Source organism: Glycine soja, chromosome 18 (genome assembly GCF_004193775.1).
Source record: "Glycine soja cultivar W05 chromosome 18, ASM419377v2, whole genome shotgun sequence".
Taxonomy (NCBI): Eukaryota; Viridiplantae; Streptophyta; class Magnoliopsida; order Fabales; family Fabaceae; genus Glycine; species Glycine soja.
Window position 1 is genome coordinate 17,230,518 of NC_041019.1, and position 25,713 is coordinate 17,256,230.

A 25,713-nucleotide genomic window follows, 5' to 3' on the forward strand; every position below is an offset into this window, starting at 1 on the left:
AATTCTATGAGTAGTTATTTGATGCGATCGGGTTACGTGCAGTACACCAACAAATTCTTGACAAGTATTAATCCTGGCAATTACGCATTAACTACCTTAATCATATCAAGCGTTTATGAATCTAGTACAATTATCAACAACCCCTAAAATTATCTCAAATGCTTAGCAATATATACCCTCTAGACAAAAATATAAGTGAAGAATTATTTAAATTTATTTTATATGCACATCTTGTTTGTTCAAGATTTTTATTTGTGTAAATAGTAATTTTTGTTCGAATATATAGAAGGCAGATAAATTTGTTCTCGAAAGATGAAAATTGGGTAATTCGTGTTACTTTTATCCCTTAAAGTGTAATTCGCTAACAAATGCGTCCCTGAAATATGAAAATAGAAACTTAAGTACTTGAAAGTGTAAAAAGTGCGACAAATATATCCGGCCGTTAACTTTCGTTTGTCACCGTTAATAAAATAGCCTACATGACTCGGAGAGACAAATTTTTCACTGAAATGATTGTCAACGTGGATTACCAACATAGGGGCATATTTGTAATAATATTTTTTTGGACTTTTCATCTTCTCACTCCATTGACAAATGCATCCCCGAAAGATGAAAATACAAAATTTAGTCTCCGAAAGTATAAAAAGTGCGACAAATATATTCGGACATTAATAATAGATTGTGACTAATTACTATTATTATTATTATTATTATTATTATTATTATTATTATTATTATTATTATTATTATTATGTATTTGTAATTTACTGCTTCTATTCGTTTAGTACTTATGCAATATATTTTTTAAAATTTTCTTTTAATATATATATTTTTATTATTTTGATTCCTTGTCAAACATTAATCTTTGCTATTAAAAAAATCTTTATCTTATATCTTACAATTTTATCAAATTTCTACTAAATTTCTCGCTTTTAATCTTTAAAATTATTCTATATCCCAATTCCAACTTAAGTACCCTTATATTTAAATTAAAAATAATATGTCAAGAATTTTGAGTAGAAAAAACACAACCGGCCACGGAACCAAATTTATTTATTTTTAAAAAAGAATTTAATCAACTATTTTTTTTTATAAAAAAAAGTCTCACAAAATTTAAACTAGATAAAGCTAAAGCGGAATTATAATTTTTTTTCCTTAATCAATAAAATGTATATATATACCTCAAATATGAAAGAATCATTTAGATAAATCTTATGTGCTTCCACTCGAGACAATACTTATTATACATAATATGAATGAAATGAAAACAGTTACTAACAAATAAAGAACACAAATAAATTTAAATAAAGAAATACAATAATGCTCAAACTAATACAGAGGTTAACTTCAAAAAAAAAAAAAACTAATACATAGGTTTATTCTTTGCCTTTGGAACGTAGAGTTGCATCTCTCGCTGATTTAAGGGCTGGAGCGACCTTGCATTTTATTTGGCATAATGTGGTAGAATACGTAATAGAGATTAATAATTAATTAAAGAAACAAAAATTTCAAAAAAATAAAAGGCTTTTATTTTTTAAAATGGTAACATTAATAATTAATTAAAGAAACAAAAATTTAAAAAAATAAAAGGCTTTTATTTTTTAAAATGGTAACTCAATTTTTTTATATCATCAAACTAAAGAAATTTATTTTATTTTGGAAAATAAGTAGTTATATTGATTAATTAAAAAACTAATTAACAATTTTATAGATGGATAAATAGATAGGTAATCAAAATATAAGAGTTCAAATCTTAAGCTGTATTTTACTGTTTTTTTTTAATTCTTTTTTCCCTAACTTCTCTCCTATACAATTCATTATTAACGTCCAGATATATTTGTCGCACTTTTTATACTTTTGGGGACTAAATTTTGCATTTTCATCTTTCAGGGACGCATTTGTCAGCGGAGTGGAAAGAAGAAAAGTCAAAAAAATATTATGACAAATATATCTCTATGCTGGCAATCCACGTTGGCAATTATTTCAATGATAAATTTATCCCTTCGTGTCACGTAGGCTATTTTATTAACGGTGACGAACAAAATTTAACGGCCGAATATATTTGTCACACTTTTTACACTTTCAGGGATTAAATTTTATATTTTCATCTTTCAAGGATGCATTTTTCAGGGAATTACACATTGAGGGACAAAAGTGGTTATTTACTCAATGAAAATTCAAATTATTATCCCCAAAAGTGAAAAAAGTGTGACAAATTCATTCATATGTCAATTTCCATCTGTTATCATTAAATGAAAGAGCTATCGTAACACATTCAGAAACAAATTTGTCAGCGCTCTAACGAAAACAACTATTTACCCAAAATATAATTTAATTTTCGTCTTTCTCCTTTTTTGATCATTGCAAACATAACATTACAATAAAAATTTAAAAAAATAGGAAAACAAACATAAATTAAAACAAAAATAATAATAAGTATAATATTGATTAATAAGCATAATATGTTGCTCTAAAATTTTTATTGTGATAACATTAGGTAGTGACAAAATCAAGTTGAGTTTCATTTTTTTGTAAAAATTAACTTAATGGTTGTGCATTTTTTGTCAGAGTCATATTTTGGATAAGGTACTGTCACATTAGAAATTTCAGAGCAATAGATAAATTATCTTTATTAATCAATATTATGCTTATTATTATGTTTGTTCTAACTTATGTTTGTTCTTATTTTTTTAAGTGTTTATTCTAATGTCATACTTGTAACAATTAAAAAGAAAGAGAAATATCAAGATTAAATTATATTTTAAGTAAATAATAATTTTCGTTCGTGAATATGTAAAGCATTAACAAATTCGTCTCTTCATTAATTGTAACGGATAAAAGTTAATGAATGAATATATTTATCACACTTTTTCAATTTCGAGAACTAAAATTTAAATTTTCATCTTTGGGAACAAATTTTTTCAGCACTCTATAGAAACGAAAATCACTATTTACATTTTTGTTTTTCAGCCGGGAAATGATAACATCTCCATGAAATGATTGAAAACATCAGCCTCGCGAATCTAAATGCTATGTATTCGATGCATTTGGATTATATATTTGTTCACCCCTTTGAATCAAAGTATATATTGGTTTTTTTTTTCTCTTGTTTCCAGCAGAGCAAAATGACTAATGCTCATTGGATCATATTGACAAATAACATGAAGCTTATTACGTCAATACAATATTAATTTTACCATACTGTGATGATCTACAAGGTGCAAACTGGAAAAGGTCACTTGCGGTTTTTCCACATTTGAATATGAATTTCATTCCAAACAGCAAATACAAACTAATGAGGCAAAAATTATATCTGATTAAAAAATGCTTCAAATTCCTTAAAGTTATATATGACTGAAAAAATATACCTCTACTTTTCTGATAAAAGTTGTCTATACAAATGATACATCTTAAAAAAACATGAAAAACAGAAAAATACCAAAAAGAGCAAGAAACAACAAATATCTGAATCCACATGATACAGGATTAAAGCTACAGCGCTAATAAATAGGAAGTCCAACAAAGACTTCCATCTCCATCAGAATCATTTACAACCCTTCAACGCCACTTAATAGAGGATATTGCTGATACGACCCTTACCAGGGAAACTTTAAGGTATCGCCATTGGACCTTGATGAATTCTGCCTTATAAATGCAATGGATCACTAGAAACAGGTGGAACTTTGCAACATATTCTTAAATGTTATCACATAAAATTCGAAACACGCTTGAATCACAAGGTGGTACATAGGCCTTGCATTTCAGTAGATACAATTCAAGACTCCAACAATAATCTAACTTGTCATAGTATACCTTGCTCCTCAAATTCTCTTGCCACTGAAAAACCAGAACAAAAACCAAATGTTAGTTCAACAGGATAACATTTAAGGGATAGCCTTTAAGACAAATCTAACCTAAAGGTGAGGAGGAAGAAACTGAAGGGAACATAGTTAGATTACGGACTCAAATGGTGGAGCTTTTGGTACCTACTCATTTTAGGATTCAATATATCTTGTAGTTTTTTTATTTTAGAGAAATATCTTATAGGTTATAGCACACAAATTTAGTTGGAAAAAAAAAAAACGTAGTGGAAGAATAGCTTAGCTAAAAATCTAGTTTAAACAAATTTCAATACCAAAAAATTATTTCTCGACTTCTTGATCTGTATTCAGACAAAAAAGCTGTCAAATATATAGGTTTCAAACGATAACAAGTCTAGAAAATTGCCACATTCAAAGGCAAAAATCTAGGAATATCAATTTGATATTTTTATATCCTAAATTTTAGCACAAACGGTTAAATGAATTCCCCATAAAATTCATTCTTTGACCTCAGCTAACACTTCATCAAATTTTGTAGCATAACAAGTACTATGATGCGTGTAAAACAGTAGACTCAGCATTGACGAGAAAAACATTTGACAAGGGGAAAAACTCACCTTTAGACGAGGAAAGAACCAAAACAACCTGCATGGTGACATTGTTTGGAGGAAGCTGCAAGCGAAGAGGGTAGAGTTTTCCATTCAAAGGACTTCGAGTGCACACAATAACTCCCTCAAGTCCCGTTTCTTCCTCAAACTTCCGAGCCAACTGCTCAACCCCATTCCCTTTGAAATTCAAAGAATAACCCTGCACATTCTCATCATCCACATCCCCATTATCTTCTGCAACATGGTAGTATATAGTCCTCCCCTCCACCTTTGGCGGCGAACTCACATTCGAATCTGTCGACTACAAACCCAACCAAACCAAAAGAATAAGAGTTTCATTTTAATGCATTGTCACACTAAGTTAGATTGTCAAGAACCTAACAAACAAACTAACAATTAACATTTGTCTATTAAAAAAAATGTCAACAACTTAATAAATGAGTAATTATTACTTAAGTCAATAATTTTCAACTATATATCAATCCATAATTAGATAATATTATAAAAATTATGTATGATGTCAGTTCAACAATTTTTAAGGAGGGGTAATAGTAACACTCTTTCTAACACACTCAAAAGAGAGTATGGGTATTATAAAGTGTGTTTGTAGCATTTCTCATTTTTAAGTATACAACAATTCATGATTAAGAGACAGTATTTTAGTGCAAGTTTAAATTCATGTTGGATTATCCAAAATTACATTGAAATACCAACATGACTTTAGTTAAATGTTCACATGTTTGATTTTATGTTAAAGAATCAATTTTAGGTTCAAATTTTTCTTTTATCTATAAGAATCAAAGGCAGGTAAATAACATGGAGTTTACAATAATTTTCGCACCTTGCTCAATCAACTAAACTAGATTCTTTGATTCTAAATTCAAAATTGATCTTGACATAAAGCAACTTTAGTAACTTATGTGTTGAATCAAAAATTTATATTGGGCTTTCCTATTAACTTATTTTTAGATTAAAATCATCCAAATATAAATCGCATCCCTTCAAAATCAAGATTTCAAGATCAGTTCAATTAAAATCAATTTTACATTTCATCACCCAAATGCACACTACAGTCAGATGAACAATTTTCAATTATATGTAAATCCATGTTCAAACAATAATCATGTTAGTCAATGCCAATAATTCTATTTTCTACGACCCAACTCAAATTCACTCACGATTCCACAAAAAAAAATAAAAATGAAACGATCAACTAGAAGCATCTTTTTACAAAAAGCGTCAAAGATTTAAAAAAACAAAGGAATACATACCTCTTGTCTGGAGAAGGTGGTAGATTTGATGTTAACAGCAGAAGGAGTATTGGACTCAAAATCAAGCGAATCGGAATGCGGAATCGGAGGCGGAGCAGGGGACACCACATGAATCTCGAGAACATCCACATCCCAGAGGATCCAATCCTGTGTAGTGGTCCTATGCGGGATATCGTGCGTCACGGAGTTCCTCCAAGGTGGAACCCCCCCGTTGGCTCTGAGAAAGTTCCCGTAACGGGTCTTGAGCTTGACCTGCGCGCCGTCGCGAACGGGCTCCCACTCGACGGAGGAGTCGAGCCGCCGAGGCACGCTCTGCACCACCTTGCGGCCCGTGACGCCGAGGAGCAGCGGCTGGTTGGACGCCGTCAGGTATTTTCCGTAACAGCTCTTGAGTCTGATGATGTTGTCGAACTCCGGAATGAGCTCCACCGTCCACTTGGCGTTGCGGGAGGATCCGTTGCGGTCCTGCGTGACGGACTCCTCGTCCTCGTCGGCCAGGAGGTATTTGTCGTGGTGGCTGCGGAGGCGCACCGCCTTCGCGCGGTGGAAGAGCTCCATGCCGGAACGGAACGTGGTGGCGGCGGTGTTGGAACTTGTTGTTGTCTGCATAATAACAACGTTGGAGGGTTTAGTTAGTTGATTTTGTTCGATTTGGGACTGTGTTTTGGGGGCTTAGGAGAGACAGGGTGATTGACTTATTGTTGGTTCGTTACTTCGTTCGGATCAGAGATTAAAAAGTAAGCAAGTGACTTGAGTTTGGTTTGGGGTATTTGTATGTAAGAAAAGGAACTTTGGAACACGAAAAAAATATCTATATGACGATTTTTTTTGTTGGATTAGAAGAATTGGTGGGATTTTTTTATTGGCATAAATGTTAATTTTATTAAAAATATTAGTGTGATAATTTAAATTTACAATTTTCTTTTTTCTTTTTTCTTCTTTCATTCTTAAATTCTTGTTTTGCAAGCTCTCCAACCTAAACTTCAAGATTTTTAATAGAAGTATCAATGTTCTTATGATATATGATGGACATATGCATAACCTGAGTTAGAGTACTTTCTATTTTTGACATTTTATTAGATTGAGCTTATTGTTATTGTTGTGGTGAACCCCTATTTGAAGGATCTGCATAAGAGTTTTTAGAAGGACCTACAAAAGAAGGGTTAGAGGGACCAAAATATGCATTATTATTTTGTTGCCTCCGGCCATAAGGCTAATTTGAACCTTGGTCACCTCTTTAGTCTTGATAATTTCCTTGAAAACTTTGTTGAGGTTTGCCTTGATTCTACAAATAATGGGCCTCCTCCCCATGTTGGCAATCACCAAGTGCAAAGCAGTGGTCATTCTGATGGTCACCAGTCACCACCACAAAAATCACATCTAAGAATTTGATGAACTTGATGAGCTTGGTGCATTTTATGTGATCCATCTTGCTAAAATTATCGAGGAAGTTGGCCAATCTATTTTGTTAAGGCCTCTATTTGCTGAGTCAAAAGTTTGTTTTAAGCTAGAATTGAATTCTGAGTATCCAACTCCATTATACCTTTCCTTTGAATCGGAGCCTTATCATGGTGACTTTGATAATCACCGGTTGCTATGGAGTCAATGATTACAATTGCTTCCCCAAGGCTCTTGGAAATCATAGTACCTTCAATTGAGGCATCAGGAATCATCTTTGTTTGAGGTCTGAAACCACTGTAGAAAATATGTAGTTGTGCAACATCATCAAAATCATGGTTTAGGCATCTCCTTAGTAAAGATTTGAATCACTCCCATGTCTCACAGAGAGGTTCATCAGACCCTTGGAAAAAAGTAGCAATGACTGACTTTGCACTAATGAATCTGGACGGAGGAATGAATCTTGCAATGAACTTTTCCTCCATATCTTCCCGAGTGTTGAGACTTTTGTTTGGATGTGATAAGAGCCATGTCCTTGCTTTACCTATCAAGGAGAATGGAAAAGCTCTAAGGTAGATAGCTTCAACATCTTCATCAAAGGCTCCCATGGTACTGCATAACTCTATGAAGGTAGACAAATGTGTGTATGAATCTTCATGACCCATTCTAGCAAAAGGATGTGAACCAATCGAACTAAGCAATGTTGGCTTAAACTCCACAACCTTGTTGGTGAAAGGAGGAATGACTATGTTGTTGAAATGCTTTGGTCCTTGTTGATAAGCATAGTCACCAAGAGTCCTCCTTGGTGGTTTATTGCCTTCTCCTTCTCTATCAGCCATATTATCAATTACAAGTGGCTTTTCGATTGAGGGAGAATCAATAGAAGAAGATTCACCTGGTGGCTTAGTTGTTGCTTGTTTCTTTTTCTTCTTGTTCTTCCTTTCAGTCTTGGCAATTTCCGAATCAAATAGCAATTTATCTGTAGGAACTTTACCTCGCATAAAGGACAAAGACCAGACTACAATAAACCGTAAGCACCGAGGTTAGCGAAAACAAAATATAAAAGGAGATAATTTATACAAAATCAAAATAAGAAAACAACAAAAGTAAGAAAAATGACCTATAAAACTGAAAAATAAAATCCGAAAGAACTAAGTGAGCGACTCAAATCCCCGACAATAGCGCCAGAAACTTGTTAGACTTTTGGCAAGCGTACCAATGTCATCGCAGGTTACAAATTTTATAAATGAGATCGTCTCCACAGGGACTTGAGTTACACAGTTTCTCCAGATAAAAGAAAACAATTCAATAGATATATACAAAGGATTCGATCGAAATTTCATGAAAGAAAGGTAAATAGCATAAAATTCATAAACATGTAAAATTAAGAAAACGAATAAAATGGATTTAATTAATTCAAGAAAATCATAGGATTGGATTTCATCATTCATATCTTCAGTATCTAAATGAAATTAATACATAAGAATCATTTTCCAACATCCCTGATGCACGCGTTAGATCATCCCGAATCGATTCCTTGCATTTGAGAATCCTAAGAATATTTATCAAATATCGGTTCCTCGCATATGAAATAAATATTCCAACATTACAATCATAATCTCGTGCTATTAGCAATCAAAACGTTATGCTCTATTTCTAGTAAGGTAACGTAAAGAGTGAATTCATCCAGTTCAGATTCTAAGAGTACTTTCTAGTCAAACTTAAAATCCAATTTCATGAAACTAGTGATCAAATAGAATCAAGCATTAAGAACATAATGAAATCACCAATAATGAGTAGAAAATATTCATATATATCAAAATAGTTACATTAGGGTATGAAGATTACATCCAATCCTGCGGAGAAACTAGCTGCTCATGATATTGAGTACAAGATCAACAGATGAAATGATAAAGGATGCATTCCACGATCACTTCGATGCCGATCTCTGCAACTCCAACTTGGTTTCTTCTTTGCTTTCTCTCTTCCTCGTGCTATCTCCCCACCTTCTTCTCTGGTTTTTCTGCTACTTTCTCGCTTTTAACTTTTGTTCGAGCTTTTGATCTAGTCAGTGATAGTAAAACTTGCCCAGGTGAGTTTCAAGAAGATATCTTCAAGCTGAAGGAATTTCACTCGCCTAGGCAAGTTCATCACCCTTAAACTCCCATGTTCTGTGGGCAGGCTCGCCCAAGCAAGCTCTGATTAGCCCAAGTGAGTGACAGAGGACTTCATCTCTTCAAAATGGCCCTCGACACTCTTCAGTTTGGCTCTATTTTGTTTTCCAACAAATGACCATAAGAGTATAAGAGAGGCATGGATAAATCTTCCATATTATAAACAAAAACACTTATAAATATAAAATATATAAAACAACTAGAATTAAGGGAAGTTTATAAGAAAAATATTAAAATCAAAAGATAAGTAATCCCAAAAATAACTAAAATATGACACTTATCAATCTGTGAGCTGCATAATTGGAGTTCTCATAATAGCATTCAAATCTCTCGTGTTGAATAATTGACTAATCAAATAATCCTCCATGCTTGCTTTCTTAACATTGCCATATTAAAAGCAAATAGATTTCCAAAATTCAATCCACCTTTGTCCTTCATAACACATAATTTGTCCCACGCCCATCCAATTGACCCCTTTACTTCCCCTCCTTCCTAAACTACACTAATATGAATTCATCATCTTTTGCGACTCCTACCCCAAAGATTAAGGTATCTAGAAAATACTCTTACGGTATGTAGTGATAGCTTGTACCACTGACTTAATAAGAATTTCTCTTCCAACCATAAACACCACCTTACCACTCCAAGAATTAATCTTCTGCCACACTCTATCTTTTATAAAATTAAATATAACTTTTCTACTCTTGCCTACAACAAAAGAGAATCCCAAATATTTGTCACCACCTCCTCCTTTGCTCACTGCCACAATAGGAGTAATCACAGACTTCACTGTAGGCTCAACATTTTTGCTATAAGCAATTTTTGACTTGTGTAAATTAATAAACTCATCCGAGGCCGCTTCATACTCTTGTGTAAATGAATATATATATATATATATATATATATATATATATATATATATATATATCTAGATATGCCTTCTTTCTTAGACAATTATCGTGCTCTTGTTTGTCCCATTTTGGGAGTTTTTTTTTCTGTTTTAGTGGTTTTGTATGAGGCTATTTGTTGCTCACTTGCTCCTTTTATTTCTACTCCTTTAAAGGTAGTGCAATATTCAAATCTACTTTAAGAGGCAATGAGACACAATCTTGAAGTTGTTATTGGCGTCAGTTTTTATTAGAAACCATATGTTTATAGTAACGAATAATATTCAAGCGAGGGAAAAAATTTCTTAAATTTCTACTTTAAAATAGAATGAAGTTGTATTAGTTTATTTATATTAGATCATATATTTCATGTTTAATTTTTAAGTATCACTAAAGTATTAGTTGATCTACACATCAAGTTTCTTGGATACCAGAATAAGACTTGGTTTTGAATGAGATTTTGATTTGTATAGGTGAGCTTGCTTGATTTTTTTATACTTATATTTTGGGAAAATATGGAATATTTATGTCTTCGTACGCTTGTAGGATATCTCGTTACCTAACTAAATATAGGATTAAGAATTGGTTTTTTTCTTCGCACTTAACTCCGAGATTCAACTGACAGCACAGGTCAAGGAAAAAATTATTTACTATCTATCATGGTGGGAAGGTAGAAAATTCCATATTTAACTGTTCTTAAATGGAGGAACACACGTGGCACTATACTGTACCTTTATGGGAACATATTTCCTTGACGAAAAATCAATTATTTCTTTTCATTTCCCTCTTGCAATTGATTGCATCAATTACTATTTTTTAGATTTGATATTATTCGTGGCTTTAGTTTTTTCCTTGTTTGTTTTTGTCTTTATTTTTCATACTCATAAAAAAAGTCAAATATATAAAGCATGTTATTATTATTAATAATAAAAATTAAGAACAGTATAATATTTTTATCTAGTATTATAATAAAAAAAAGCGTGTAACTCTTTTATTGAGAAAACAAAAATTAAATTAAAAAAACATGCATTTTTTGTCATAATGACTATTAAATTGTCATAATAAATTAATTGACCTCTTTCCAAGATTCAGAAACAATTTGTCATATGTTATTGTTTACTCGTTAGCAAGGCTGTCTAAATTTTTTGTTAGTCCATACTACATCATAGCATTCCTAATTGTATTTTTCCTGTAATTTTAATGAAATGAAATACCTATCTTGCAGTAAAAAAAAAAATTGTCATATAAATTTCAAAAACGTAATGGGGTATTCTAATTCCAAAAGAGTAAAGTACCAAATTAGTCTACTTGATATGGCACGTTAAGTGTCACCCGGACGCACACATGAAACTTTCACATCAGTTTCTTCTACTTGCCACGTAAGGAGAGACTGAATTGACATTAAATGGACTAGAATGACATAATTTATGTGATCATCTTTTTTCCCAAAATATTAAAACTCTAACGACTACTTTAACTCGCTTTCATTCCATTTTTCCTCATTTAGGCGATCCTTAATTAAGATATAAATTCAAAATTACCTATTTAAGTTGAACCAACGTCAATGTCTTCATCAATCCATGAAAAGAAATTACATCGATCTGCATCTCGCTGCACAACACAAAATACCCGTGTTCAATCTTGCACAAAAATTAAAATACAAAAAACACCAATAACATTACTTACTTGTGGTAATGGACAAGCATAAAGCAGTCTCCCATTATTCCTTGTCGTCCTTGCTGTTCGAATGGTAGCTCTTCTACGACAATAACAAAGACGGTTTGACGTGACATTCCCCCTTGTGCTTGAATTAGCAGACATGGTAGATCACAAAATAATAGAAGAAGAACTACAAAGATGAAGAAAGATGAATAGGAGAAGAATAAGAATTGGATGAGAGTATGAGTAGGAGGAAAAATGGAATGAAAGCGTGAATGTTAAAGTAGCCGTTAGGGTTTTAACATTTTGGGGAAAAAAATGATCACCTAAATTATGTCATTTTAGTCCCTTTAATGTCAATTTATTCCCTCCTTATGTGGCAAGTAGAAGAAACTGATGTGGAAGTTTCAGGTGTGTATCCAGGTGGCACTTAACGTGCCACATTACACATTTACTAACGATGTTAAAAGACTACTAACGGCAGGGACTAACGTGGCAAACAGAATGTAAAGTCGAAGATCATTTTGACATTTTTTAAATTTCAGGGACCAAATTGACAGCGCCTCCAAAAGTGAGGGACTAATTCGGTACTTTACTCAATTTCAGAATTACTCAAATATGTAGCCATTTTCATTTATGGCAACACGCGTCTATTTTATTTTTCTTTTTTGGTCAACAACACCATCCGAGTTCAATCCAAACACGTCGCCACCAAACACAATTATTAATGTGATAATTTGTCCTAAAGGTTCAACCTAGCTACAATACTACAGGTCAACATAATCAACGTAAACCCTAGCTAAATCAGTTAAATTACAATTTAATTTGTACCAATTAAATCACTAATCCAAATTAAAATAAAAATTCACAAAACATGCAAAAATAAATTGACTAGTAAAATCAACAAAGTGCAATCAAACGTACACACTCACCTGCGAGTTCTGACTCCTCAACGACTCTCCTTCCGAACTCGGAAGCTCATCCTCCGAATCCAACGACGAAAACTTGCTCTCCGTGAAAGAAACAATTTTCACAGGAAACTCGTGCACGGGTTCCAAATCGCAGAGGATCCAATTATGAGTAACGGAGTTTCTCCACGACGCCATGCCGCTGTTTCCTCTGAGATACTTCCCGCACCAGCTTCTCAGCTTCATGTGGAAACCGTCTGTTATGGGTTCCCACTCCAACTTCCAATCCATGCCGTAGTCGAAATTCGCCAGCACCACCTTGTTCTCCGTCACGCCCAAGAGAAACGTTGCGTCCGTTGCCGTTAGGTATCAGCGATTGGAGCTTTTTAGCCGCACACAATGGCTCTTTCCGATTATTAGTTCAATTTCCCATACTGCCCTTTTGGTGGCACCTTGTTTGCTTTGGCAGAGTTTGTCGTCGTCGGCGACGAGGTACTTGCCGAGGTGGCTGCGGAGCTTCATGGCTTTGGCTTTGTTGAAATGCTCCATTGTGACTTGGAGTGCATGAAGAAAGAATGGTTGATGTTATGGGTGTATAGTAAATATATATGATAAGGATATGCAATTCTTTTATGGACTTTATTTATAGTATATTGGTAATTTTATAAACTTTATAAATAAAAATAATAGGTTTAATCATATATTTTACCACTCAATTATAATCATTTATGAATTTTACAATTAAAGTTTTTCAAGCATTAATTTTATCATTTTTTTCATTTTTTTCATATTTATTGATGTGTAATAGCTTGTTGATGTGTTTCTAAAAAAATTTTTAAAAAAAACAATGTTGTTTGATTTTAGTTTTGCAAAAATTAGTAACAAATCCATGTTTTACTTTTGGCTTATAAATTAATTTTAGAGTTTTTTTTAGTATAAAGTATTCATCGTTTTTATTGATGACTATTCTTCGTCAGAAAATTTAGTCGGTCATCTTTAGTAGGATTTATCCTTTTAATCACGTTTTTTTCATCAATAAGACTGAACCTGATACCTTATTTAAAAGCACCAAATTCACTAATACTTAGATCAACTACTTATTAAGTATTAGAGACAGGTTAACATGTCATTACAAATTTAATATTGGATAAAAAATATGCTAATTTTTTTTGAAAAAATTTGGTGATAAAATAGGTGAAAAGAAAATTGAGTTATATAATTCATGAAATAATAGTAATTAGATGGTAAAATGTGTAATTAAACTAAATAAATAAAAAAATTGGTAGAATTACTAATTATATGTGGGAGAAACAGTGGATATTTTTTTCGTATTGGTAATACAATACTATTGATAAATATTTTTTATATAATGTGGGCGAGTAATTAAATTGGCGTGGTTGTGTCTGGATTTTCGACTGAGCGAAGAGATATTATGTGTTAATAATTACAGCAAATGAAGTAATTTTGAAATTGAAAAGGGTATAATCATAACCGTGTTTTGTGTTAGTGTTAAGAACATATGAGTTCCTTGACACACACTTGCAGGAAAAGAGAGAAATGTATGAGGTAGGAGAGAGAGTTTCTATTCTGCAAGTGTATTCCTTTCTGAAATGTATAAACTCATTCAACTATCTTATTGAATGATCAATTGTATTTATACATCATTGTCAAAGGCTGAAAAGATAAAACTGAAAATTACAACTCAACACATTACTTTCTATTTTTTCAGCAACAAACTACTAACCAATTAACTAACTTTCTAACAAATGAAAACTAACTGATTTATCCACAAATGGATCAGGATTACGACAACACCCTCCTTTAATTTTGATCCTCAATCAGCTTTTATCATCGGTTTACTTCTCAGTTCTTCAAACTTGGCTTTCTTCAATGGTTTTGTTAGTAAATCAGTAAGATTATGTTCTCATTTGCAATAGATGAGCTTGATTTTTCCTTTGTCAACTTTGTCCCTGATAAAATGATACCTAGTATCAATGTGCTTGTTGTTCCCATGATCTACAGGGTTCTTAGCAAGGCTGATTGCTGAATTATTATCAATCAGTAAGCAAATTGGTTCCTTCTTTTGAATCTTCATTTCTTTCAGCATTTTCCTCAAGCACGAACCTTGACATGCTCCAAGGGAAGCTGCTATATACTCAGCTTCACAAGTAGATAATGCTACTGGATCTTCTTTCTTCGAGCTCCAGGAGATTAGAGCTCCACCATACATGAATCAGTATAGCCAAGCAGATTTTGATTTGATTCATTCTGTCCAAAAGGTAACAACACTCCATAATCAGTTGTGCCATTCACATACCTTAAGATCCTTTTTGCAGCCATCACGTGAGAAATCTTAGGTGCCTTCATAAACCTGCTTATAATGCCAACACTATAAGCTATGTCAGGTCTTGTATTACACAAATACCTGAGTGAGCCAACTATTTGTCTGTATAGAGTAGCATCTACTAGTTCTCCTTCATCATTCAAGCTCATAATTAGTCCAGTTTCAACTGGAGTTGCAGCTAGATTGCAGTTGCTCATGTGAAATTTCACAAGAAAATCAGCTGCATATTTACTTTGATGCATCTCCACACCTGCTTCAGTTTCCTTGAATTCAATGCCAAGAAAATAGGATAGTTGGCCCAGGTTAGTCATTTCAAATTGCTTCATCAACAGCTGCTTCACTTTGTTGATTTCTGACGTGTTGCTCCCAATGATCAATAAATCATCCACATAGAGGCACAATAGGATTAAATCTACAATAGTCTCCCCTTTAATATAGACACCATGTTCAGAAATACATTTCTCAAACCTAATCTGGTTGAGAACACCATCAATCTTCTTGTTCCAAGCTCTTGGAGCTCGTTTTAAGCCATATAAGGCCTTTTTTAGTTTGTACACTTTGTCTTCTTGGCCATCAACTTGAAAACCTGGAGGCTGATCAACAAACACATCTTCTTCAAGAGGCCCATTTAGAAAAGCAGACTTGACATCCAATTGATGCATTAACCACCTTCTCATACTTGCAATTGCAACTACAAGCCTTATTGTCTCAATCCTTGCTACTAGAGCAAAAATTTCACCATAGTCCACACCTTCTCTTTGCAGGAAACCCTTTGCCACTAGTCTTGCCTTGTGCTTAACCACCTCTCCTGTGGGATTCTTCTTCACTTTAAAGACCCACTTAACTGTAATAGGTCTTTTCCCTTTTGGGAGGTTCACAAGATCCCATGTGTTGTTCTTAATTGAGCTCAATTCCTCCTTCATTGCTTGAATCCATTGAGGTTCTTGCAATGCTTCCTCTACATCTATTGGCTCAGCACCAGCATATAAGGCCAAAAGCACTAGGTCACCACCTTCAGTGATTTGATAATCTTTATAGACTTCATAATCTCTCAAACTCTGGGGAATTTGTGTCACCCTTGTTGACTTTCTCAGAATTCCTTGGTCAGGTATGGCAGCTGTTACAGCAACATTATTACCACTGTAATCTGCTTCAACCAAGAATCTTGCATTCCTGCTTGTAGACTCAGGTTCTAGCCTCCAGTTTTTAAACTCATCAAATTCCACATCCCTGCTAATTGCAATTTGCTTGGACCTTGGATCAAACAACCTGTACCCTCCTGTCTCATGGTATCCAAGAAATACCATCAATTCACCTTTTTCATCCAGTTTCTGTCTCAACTGGTCAGGAATGTGTTTGTAACAGATAGCACCAAAAATTCTCAAATGTTTCACATTGGGTTTGATGCCTAACCAAACTTCTTCTGGAGCCACACCATTTAGTCTTTTTGTAGGACTTCTATTTAGCACATACATAGCAGTGGAAGCAGCTTCACTCCAAAAGTTTTGTGGCAGATCCTTGCATTTGAGCATGCTCCTGACCATGTTCATAATTGTTCTATTCTTCCTTTCTGCTGCCCCATTGTGTTGTGGAGTGTAGGGTGGTGTGAACTCATGTACAATTCCTGCTTCATCATAAAATTCTAGGAATTATTTTGAGGTGTATTCACCACCTCCATCAATTCTCAACACTTTAATCTTCCTAGAACTTTGATTTTCAATATAAGCTTTGTTCTTCTTAAAGATATTAAACACATCACTCTTTCTTTTGATCATATAAATCCAGGTCTTTCTAGTGAAATCATCTATAAAGGTTATAAAGTACATATTTCCTCTAAGGGACTCTACCTGTATAGGGCCACAAACATCTAAATAGATGATTTCAAGCTTCTGAGTTGATTTTACTTGGATAAACTTCTTGAAGGGCTTCTTTGTCTGCTTGCATTCCAAGCAATTTCTGCATTTCTCCTGTGGTTGTGTAGTTGAGGAATTCCTCGTGCCAACTTGTGCATTTGAGCAAGATCTATGAAATTCAAGTGTCCAAGCCTATAGTGCCAAAGCCATTCTTCTTTGTTGCTCACAACACTAAGACATTCGTGCTCAAGTGCTTTCGTTCCAATTTTGAAAGTTCTATTTTTGGTCAATGGTGTTTTTATGATTAGATTTCTGGTTTTGTCATATATCAGCATCATCATGTCCTCCATAGTTATCTTAAAGCCTTTTTGAAGTAACTGACCAAGACTTAGAAGATTGCTGCTTATGCCTGGAACATAAAGTACATCCTCTATGCAAGTTTCTCTGCCATCTTTCCTCTGAATCAAGACATTTCCAATTCCTTCAGCAAGCATGGTGCTATCATCTGCAAATCTCACTTTGTTTTTCATCCTTTCATCTAGACACACGAACCAGTCTTTGTGACCAGTCATGTGTGTAGAGCATCCTGTGTCTAAGTACCATTGACCCTTGTCATCAGGTGTTGTCTTGTTTGTCACCATCAACAGGACAGGTTCAGAAATTGAATCTGCTCCTTCTGCAAGTTGAGCCTCATCAGCAGGATTTTTATCCTTGTACCAGCAATCAGCATCATAATGTCCCTTCTTTCCACAGTTGTAACAATCTACATTCTTCTTGTCCCAGGTCTTTTTTCCTCCTCTCCCTCGATTTCCAATATGTCCTCCTTTGTTGGAACTTTGGTTGGCATTATTTTTCTGATCTGAGTGCTCTCTTGATCCATGGTTGCCTCTTCCTCTTGAGTTCTTGAATCTGCCTCTCTTTCCTCTAGATGATTCATTTCCAGAGTTCTTCGGGTTTTGTTGAGCTTGAAGAGCTATTTCAACAGGCTTTGTATTACAATTATTCCTTTCTTGCAATCTTTGCTCATCGACTTCGAGGGAACCTTGTAATTCATCAATGCTCATGGATTCCAAATCCTTTGATTCCTCAATAGCAACCACAATGTGGTTGAATTTTGGATTCAATGATCTTAATACTTTTTCAATCAGTATTAGATCAGTGAATTTCTCACCACAACCTTTCATTGAATTAGTAAGAACTTGTAATCTACCAAAAAAATCTCCAATACCTTTATTCTCTTCCATCTGCAGCAGTTCAAAATGTCCCAGGCTTCTTTCGCAATAGTTGCACCTACAATCTTCTCAAAGTGGGTATCATCAACACACTGATGAAGAATCACCAATGCTTTGCAATCCTGCTTCTTTAATTCTTTGAATCTTGCCTTTTGTGCATCAAGAGCATTGTCTCTTGGAACTTCTACACCATTCTCAATAATATCAGGTAAATCTTGGAAGCCAAACAAGTCTTTCATCTGAACTTGCCACCTGCTGAAGTTCTTGCCAGTGAGAACTGGGAGATTCGCTGGAAAAGGGCCATTGGAAGCCATGGCTGTGCTTAAAGATCCCTTCTTGATCCTTCCTTGCTCTAGATACCACTGTTAGTGTCAAGAACATATGAGTTCCTTGACACACACTTGCAGGAAAAGAGAGAAATGTATGAGGTAGAAGAGAGAGTTTCTATTTTGCAAGTGTATTCCTTTCTGAAATGTATAAACTCATTCAACTATCTTATTGAATGATCAATTATATTTATACATCATTGTCAAAGGCTGAAAAGATAAAATTGAAAATTACAACTCAACACATTACTTTCTGTTTTTTCAGCAACAAACTATTAACCAATTAACTAACTTTCTAATAAATAAAAACTAACTGAATTATCCACAAATGGATCAGGATTACAACAACATTTTGGTGTAATGTTGCCTTCTTTAATAGTGATATTGTCTAGATGGTTCTATTGCTTAGTGGTCAATATGTACGACGTCAAAGGACGGGTCCAAAGACTATCACGGTTGAGGGAGCAAGTTCGACTTGTATTATGGGTTGAAAAATGGGAGTTTGAAAAAGAAAATGGAAATGAAATGGAAATTGAATAAAAGAAATTTTAAGAAAATGAAGAAATGGGGAATTTGAGATGAAATTTTGCTTGTAGGTGATGTACGGTGGATGGGGAATGGCGTGCTGTAATGTATTTGATACATATTAAGGTGCAAAGTTAAGGAGTCAAAGTTACTTAAATATCTCCAAAATCAAACCCCTTTAAATGAAAAATAAATAAATTACTATAATATTAAAATATAATCTATATTTAAAAAAAATACAAAAAGTCAGGGGGCAAAGTTTCCCTAAACAATAACATGCATTCATCCCTTCTCAAGGTGACAAATAATTTTGATTTAAATATGTTGTTAATTTGATAAGTTAATATTTTTTAATTTTTTATTATTATAATTTTATTTTCCTAATTTTAAATTTTGTAAGTCGATATTTTTTCAATTTTTTCCTTTAATTTTTTTATTTTTAATTCTTGTAAATTTGTATTTCTTTTAATTTTTATTCCATTAAAATTTGAATTTTTCATTTATAATTTTCATAAATTCAAGTCAAAAACGTAAATTAAAAATTAAAAAAACATAGATTTACATAAACTAAAAATAAAAATAATACAGAAATTAAAATTAAAAAATACATCTTACAGAAACCAAAAATAAATTTAAACCAATAATTTTAACAGGTGAAAATAATAATATGAATTGCAATTAATAAATCTAACAATCATTATATATTTGTACTCAAACCATTGAGAGACACTTTTTCAGTTTTCACCTTACTTACCATCGTCTATTTTTTTGAAAGAGCTGTGTTATTTCAACTTTCCCAAGATCTGGAATAATTCTATTATCAACACCAATCAACGTCTAGAAATTAAGCCACCAAGACTTAAGGATAAATTTGACTTATATTATAATCATGTACAGTACGGCAAGGAAAACATTTGAAGCTAGGAAATTTCATTATACCTAAGGGCATTTCTTCTGACGTTTATTGTCGAAAATCCAAAGGGTGGTTCATGTAATCGTCAGAGGGAACATTTTTTGGGTGCAGCGTCAGAGGGAACCTATTCATTAAATATGTTCCAGAAACAGAAAAACCGTATCCTAAATCTTAATCCCTAATTCCTAACACAACCTATAAAACTGTTATATAGGATAAGAGGTGCTGGAAAAAGATAACCTAAAGAAAACACGTGAATTTAGTCTTGAAATTACATTATGCGACTAATTATTCATTATTTGTGATTATTTTTATTTTATTATTAATAGTACTTGTAATAATAACTCAATTATACACTGTTACTATATTTTCATTAATAGTAATAAAAATGTATCAGAATAATTTATTATTAGTATAAAATATTTATGATAAATGCTATTTTATTTTTCTTATAAATAATCAATAGTGTAAAATAAAAGAGAGAAAAGTAATTTTGATAAAAATTGACTTTGACATAGTTTGCATTAAATTCAAGCTTATAGGAGGTTTCTTATTAGAAAACTCATGTTAATTAAGACTTCTGTGTGGCAAAAAAAAAACACGTTTATAGGTGTTTGTGAAAAAAAAAAGATTTAAAATACATAACTTTGATTTCAATTAAAATTAATGTTAAATTAAGTAAGAAATTTGATTTATTTTAGTTTCTTATTTGATTTTAAAAAAATCACTCTTCAAATTATGTATTCTAATTTATAAGAATAGATTAACTTACCGATTCGAATGAATTTATAATCAATCCACTATAAGATAACCCAAATCCTGGTACTGCTACGCGCACCTTTCGCAAATTTTCCATTTTGTGATTTCGTAAACCGAAAGTTTTTTTTTTAATTTTTTTAAAAAATATGTGTTACGAATTAATTTAAAATTAATAGCCCAAACAAAAATGGAACTTATGACTTTCAAGTTATTAATGCAATGCTCTAACAAACTAAGCTAATAGATTAATTACGTTATAAGATAAATAATGTTCTATATATAACACTAAAATTTCTAATGTATATTTAATGCGCATGTAAATTTAAATAATAAATTTTGTGACAATTAATTTTAATATAACTCATACGAATTATTTAATCCGTATTTTTTTATAAATAAAAAATATTTACTATTAAAAAATTTAATATATTAATAAATTAAAAAAACATATTTTTGAAAAGAAATTAAAAAAAAATACTTACGGATTACGTGATCCGTATGAGTCATACGAATTAACTCATACGAATTACATAATCCGTACGAGTCATACGGATTATGTACGTGCAGCAACACCCCAAGCGTAACCCCAACTCTACATCAAGTCACGCAGTGCATCCAAGAATACCACGTGCACATGTGTGACACTCTTGTTAGCAAAGAGTGTGCATCCAAGCAGATGCAACAAATACGCTCACGCTGCTACAGTCTAGTCACATGCCTCGATCTTCATCTGATACACGTCGCGCAACCATGATAGTCGAACATAAGAGCCATGACATTGAATCGTCTCAGCTCTCTCCTCTGCAGCGCTGACCTCGAGTAATTCCACCAACATATTGACAGCGTCATCGACATGAAGTAGCTCGAAGTTGTGGAACGCCCCTACAACAGGCAGATGTAGCAACGACGCGACGTCATCCAAGGTGATAGTCACCTCTCCGACAGGCAAATGGAAACTGTTAGTTTCCTTATGCCAGTGTTCCACAAAAGCAGACATTAATCCCCGATCGCTCGTATCTAGGGAACAGATGATCAAAGGACTTAGTCCACTGGCCGCCACAAAGCCTTCAATCTCCGGAGCAGGCCTCCCGAACTTAGTCATCTTCCTTCCATGGGAAGATAGCTTTAGCTAAAGACATTCCTGCAAACAATAATATCGATCATGTAAAAAAATTATTAACTAGTAAACTATGTTCTTTATGTTTTTTAAAAATTACATACCTCTCCATTTCACACTCTCAAAGCAACACGATTTTCAAAATCTCTAAAAACTGATGTGTCATGGGGTCCGCCTGGAAAACCCTCAACATCAGTAACAACTTCTTCAACAGGTGCTCTTCATTCAATTCCTCTACGGTCGTAGGAGGGTCCTCAACAACACGCTCTTGTTGTCACTGTCTACAGGTTGATACAGCAGGCCTTCGCCACGGGGGGACATCATCGTCACTCGGGTCTCTCTTCCCCATGGCTTTTCCTATTGCTCGGTCTAAAGTCCGACCAAGACCTCTCTAGTTCTAACCATTATCTGCACAATAATTATTTGTTTTTTATATTCAATCATTTTTTAACATGTTTAATTATTTTGAATATTTTCTTAAATCATTTTTTAATAACTAAAAATGTCAAAATATTTTGAATTTTTCATTCAATCATTTTTCAGTTTTGGTTTGAACAATGTTACAATATTTTATTTTTTTGACTAACTTTTTAAAATCTTTTACATTTTTATTTAAATCATTTTTAAATGAAAAATATATTTATTAAATTTTGTTTTCAACAATTGTTTTAAACTTAATTTAAATTATTTTCAATGGTTGTTTCAAAAAAAAAAATTAAAGTAATAAAATCAAATTTATTTCAATAATGTTTAAAGTAACTAACAAAATTAAAATTATTTTAAAAGTATTAAAAGTCAATTTTTTAAGTAATAAAACTACCAAAATAATATATTTTAATATTTGATTTCAATCATTTTTTATAACTTACAAATTTATTATACAATTAAAATATTTGTTTCAATGTTTTTTATAATAATAATTATTTATAATTTTCAATTGAATTATTTTTATAACTAACAAATTTTAATTAATTTAAATATAGTCTTAGTTTTGGAAATCTTATCTAATCTAATCTTAGTCTTAATTTGTGAAATATAATCTAATCTTACTCTTAATATGTGAAATCTAATCTAATCTAATGTAATCTTATATTATCATACATAATTAAATAAACAAAACTAGCCAAATTATATAAAAAGGAAGACTAACATATAAATAAAAAAAATTATCAACAAGACTAACGAAATAAGTCCATACATAATAAATTTTCAATACATGAATAAATTTCAAAAATGATTACAATACACTAAAAAATAACTACACTAATTTTTTTATAACAAAATCACTAAAATAAAAAAAAATAACTACAATTTTTTTTCCAAACATAACACTATTTAAAAAAAAAACTTTAGAATTTAAAAAATACCATATGAATCCATATGATTCATACAGATTGATAATTCATATAAACTATACGGATCACAGATCTGTATGGCCAAAACACTAATTAAATTTTAATAAAATACAACTAATTTTTTTACCGTACATAACAACATTTAAAATTCTTAAAAAATAACTCACAAGAATTTTAAAAAAAATTGCAACAACAAAATTTAAACATAACTTCAAGATTATTATTTTTAATTAACACAAAATTTAAAAAGAAATCCATACAGATCGTATGGTTCATAGGGATTGACAATCCGTATGAACCATATAGATCCATATGGCCAAAACACTAATTAAATTTTAATAAAATACAACAAATTTTTTTACCATACATAACAACATTTAAAAAAATTTAAAAATAACTCACAAGAATTTTGAAAAAAAATGCAACAAATTTTTTTTAACATAATTTCCAAATTATTATATTTAATTAATAATTTAAAAAAAATTCCACATAGATCATTATGGTTAATACGGATTGACAATCCGTATGAACCATACAAATCACTGATCCGTATGGCAATAATACTAATTAAATTTTAATATATAACTAAAATAATTTTTACCATACATAAAAACTATTTAAAAAAATTTAAAATAACTCACACGAATTTTTTAAGAAATTGCAACAAAAAAATTTAAACATAATTTCGAGTTTATTATTTTTAATTTAAACACATTCTTAAAAAAATACCATACGGATCAGGAAATAGCACTAATTAAATTTTAATAAATAACAAATAATTTTTTTTACCATACATAACCGCTATTAAAAAAATTTAAAAAATAACTCACACTCACAACAATTTTTTTAAAAAAATTGCAAAAAAAACTTCAGTTTTTTATTTTGAATTAATAAAAAAAAAATTTTAAAAAATACCATACGGATCATTGATTCGTATGGCCTCAACACAAAATAAAATTCAAGAAAATATTAACAAAAATTTACCAACAATAAAAACGATAATTATTTTTAATAATAACTTAAATAAATTTTACCAAAAATAAAAGGAAAAAAATTTGAAATAATTTTAAAAAGTAAATAATACTCATACAGATTGACAATCCGTATGGATTTTTTCCGGCTATAGGCCATTTTTTCTGGCAAAGCTTCAAAAAAAACCAACACCAAAAACCAATTACATAAAACAATACAATCATGCAACAACATCATAATAGCAAATAATCATTCAACACTTCAACAAAAACAACTTGAGAGGGAAGGGACCACTTAACTCGAAGAAGATTACCCAACGAAGAAGAAGAAGAACTGCTACGAAGACCAACAACCACCAACAACAACAACCACAACATGAGCACAGAGGAAGACGAAAGATAAGCAGAAGAGGAAGAAACACGAAGACGAATGAAGGTGAGAGGAAGAGGAAGAGCAAGAAGAAGCGTCGTAGGAAGAGGAAGACGAATGATTCACGTTGTATGGACAGAACTATAGCCATATTTATATTATTAGGGTGAAGGACATTTTTGTCATTTCACCGTAGGTGCTGGGCACCCCAGCAGGTGCACTAAGTAACACCCTTGTTATTTTGGAAATCTGATCCGGTCCACTTACAACCTGGTTCATTAGATTAAACCCATGGTCTGTAAAAAAAAAAAACAAAGACTCAAGTAGGTGATTATGCAATTATTTAAAATTACTTTATATTATTAAAAAGGTTAAATTAAAATTTTGTTTTTCCAACTTTTATAAATCAACGATATTAATTCTCTTGAAATTTAATAAAGACATTCGGTTTCTCTAGTTTTGAAAATTACAGTTTTGGTTATTTCGTCAAATTGCATTTGTTGATCGTTAGTTTATAAACGTGGATGGATGATTACTTAGGTGGTGGTACACTTATATTGTGTTTATTAACAAATAATTATCATTAGTAAAGTTATTAACTTAATTATAAATTAATTAAAAACTAAAAATGTTTAATGGATATGCACATCAGATTCATCTTCCCAAAACCCCTCTTCCGCTAACCTTACAGCTTCCATGGCTACACATGTCTTGAAGTTCATCTCGTAACGATTCTCTGTTGACCATCAATGCACGGTGTTTCCCGACTCTACTTGCTGTCTAGATATGTCCAATAATAACTTCTCCAACGAAGGTCACCTATGGGTCTCCTCCCTCCGATCCTGTCGCACCTCGACTCCCACAAGTTTATTTGAGAGTATGCGGGCGATTTTTGTTTCAAACTATTTTCCGATCTCAGCTTTTTTGTTGTTAATTGCTGGTTTATAATGTTATGTTGAGATTAGATTTTGATACTTTTAATTTAATTTTGATTATGTTGTAACAATAGTTTATGGCAAACCGAGAAAATTACTGGCTGAGTCACGGACAATGTCGCTTTCTTTAAGACGTTTCGCGGCACTACCAAAAATTGTGCAAGCAGACTATCAACCACGAAGTCCCCAGGATAAAATAGCCCAGATCACTGTATAAGATTCTCACTGCACTGAGGGAACCTTTCTAGAATTACACCCTCTTGTATGACTTGAAAAGTCACTCTAAA

At 32.2% G+C, this 25,713-nt stretch overlaps 3 protein-coding genes and 1 non-coding gene across 4 annotated transcripts; 1 reads left to right on the plus strand and 3 right to left on the minus strand.

The window, feature by feature from the left end:
* Positions 1–3,296: 3,296 nt before the first annotated feature.
* On the minus strand, positions 3,297–6,469 carry LOC114397665. Its single transcript, XM_028359823.1, has 3 exons — positions 5,701–6,469; positions 4,439–4,730; positions 3,297–3,837 (listed from the first exon to the last, which is right to left on the minus strand). Exons 1-3 carry the CDS (start codon positions 6,307–6,309, stop codon positions 3,803–3,805), a joined length of 936 nt encoding a protein of 311 aa, XP_028215624.1. The 5' UTR covers positions 6,310–6,469; the 3' UTR covers positions 3,297–3,802.
* Positions 6,470–7,428: 959 nt separating this feature from the next.
* LOC114397790 lies at positions 7,429–7,530 on the plus strand. The gene has a single exon (XR_003663414.1). It is a non-coding gene; the product is annotated as a small nucleolar RNA R71 (small nucleolar RNA).
* A 4,174-nt stretch (positions 7,531–11,704) lies between these two features.
* LOC114397021 lies at positions 11,705–13,017 on the minus strand. Its single transcript, XM_028359158.1, has 2 exons — positions 12,751–13,017; positions 11,705–11,770 (listed from the first exon to the last, which is right to left on the minus strand). The coding sequence occupies exons 1-2, from the start codon at positions 13,015–13,017 to the stop codon at positions 11,705–11,707; spliced, it is 333 nt and encodes a 110-aa protein (XP_028214959.1).
* An 8,367-nt stretch (positions 13,018–21,384) lies between these two features.
* Positions 21,385–21,780, minus strand: LOC114397022 (protein MAIN-LIKE 1-like). Its single transcript, XM_028359159.1, has one exon. It carries the CDS (start codon positions 21,778–21,780, stop codon positions 21,385–21,387), a length of 396 nt encoding a protein of 131 aa, XP_028214960.1.
* Between the last annotated feature and the right edge of the window lie 3,933 nt (positions 21,781–25,713).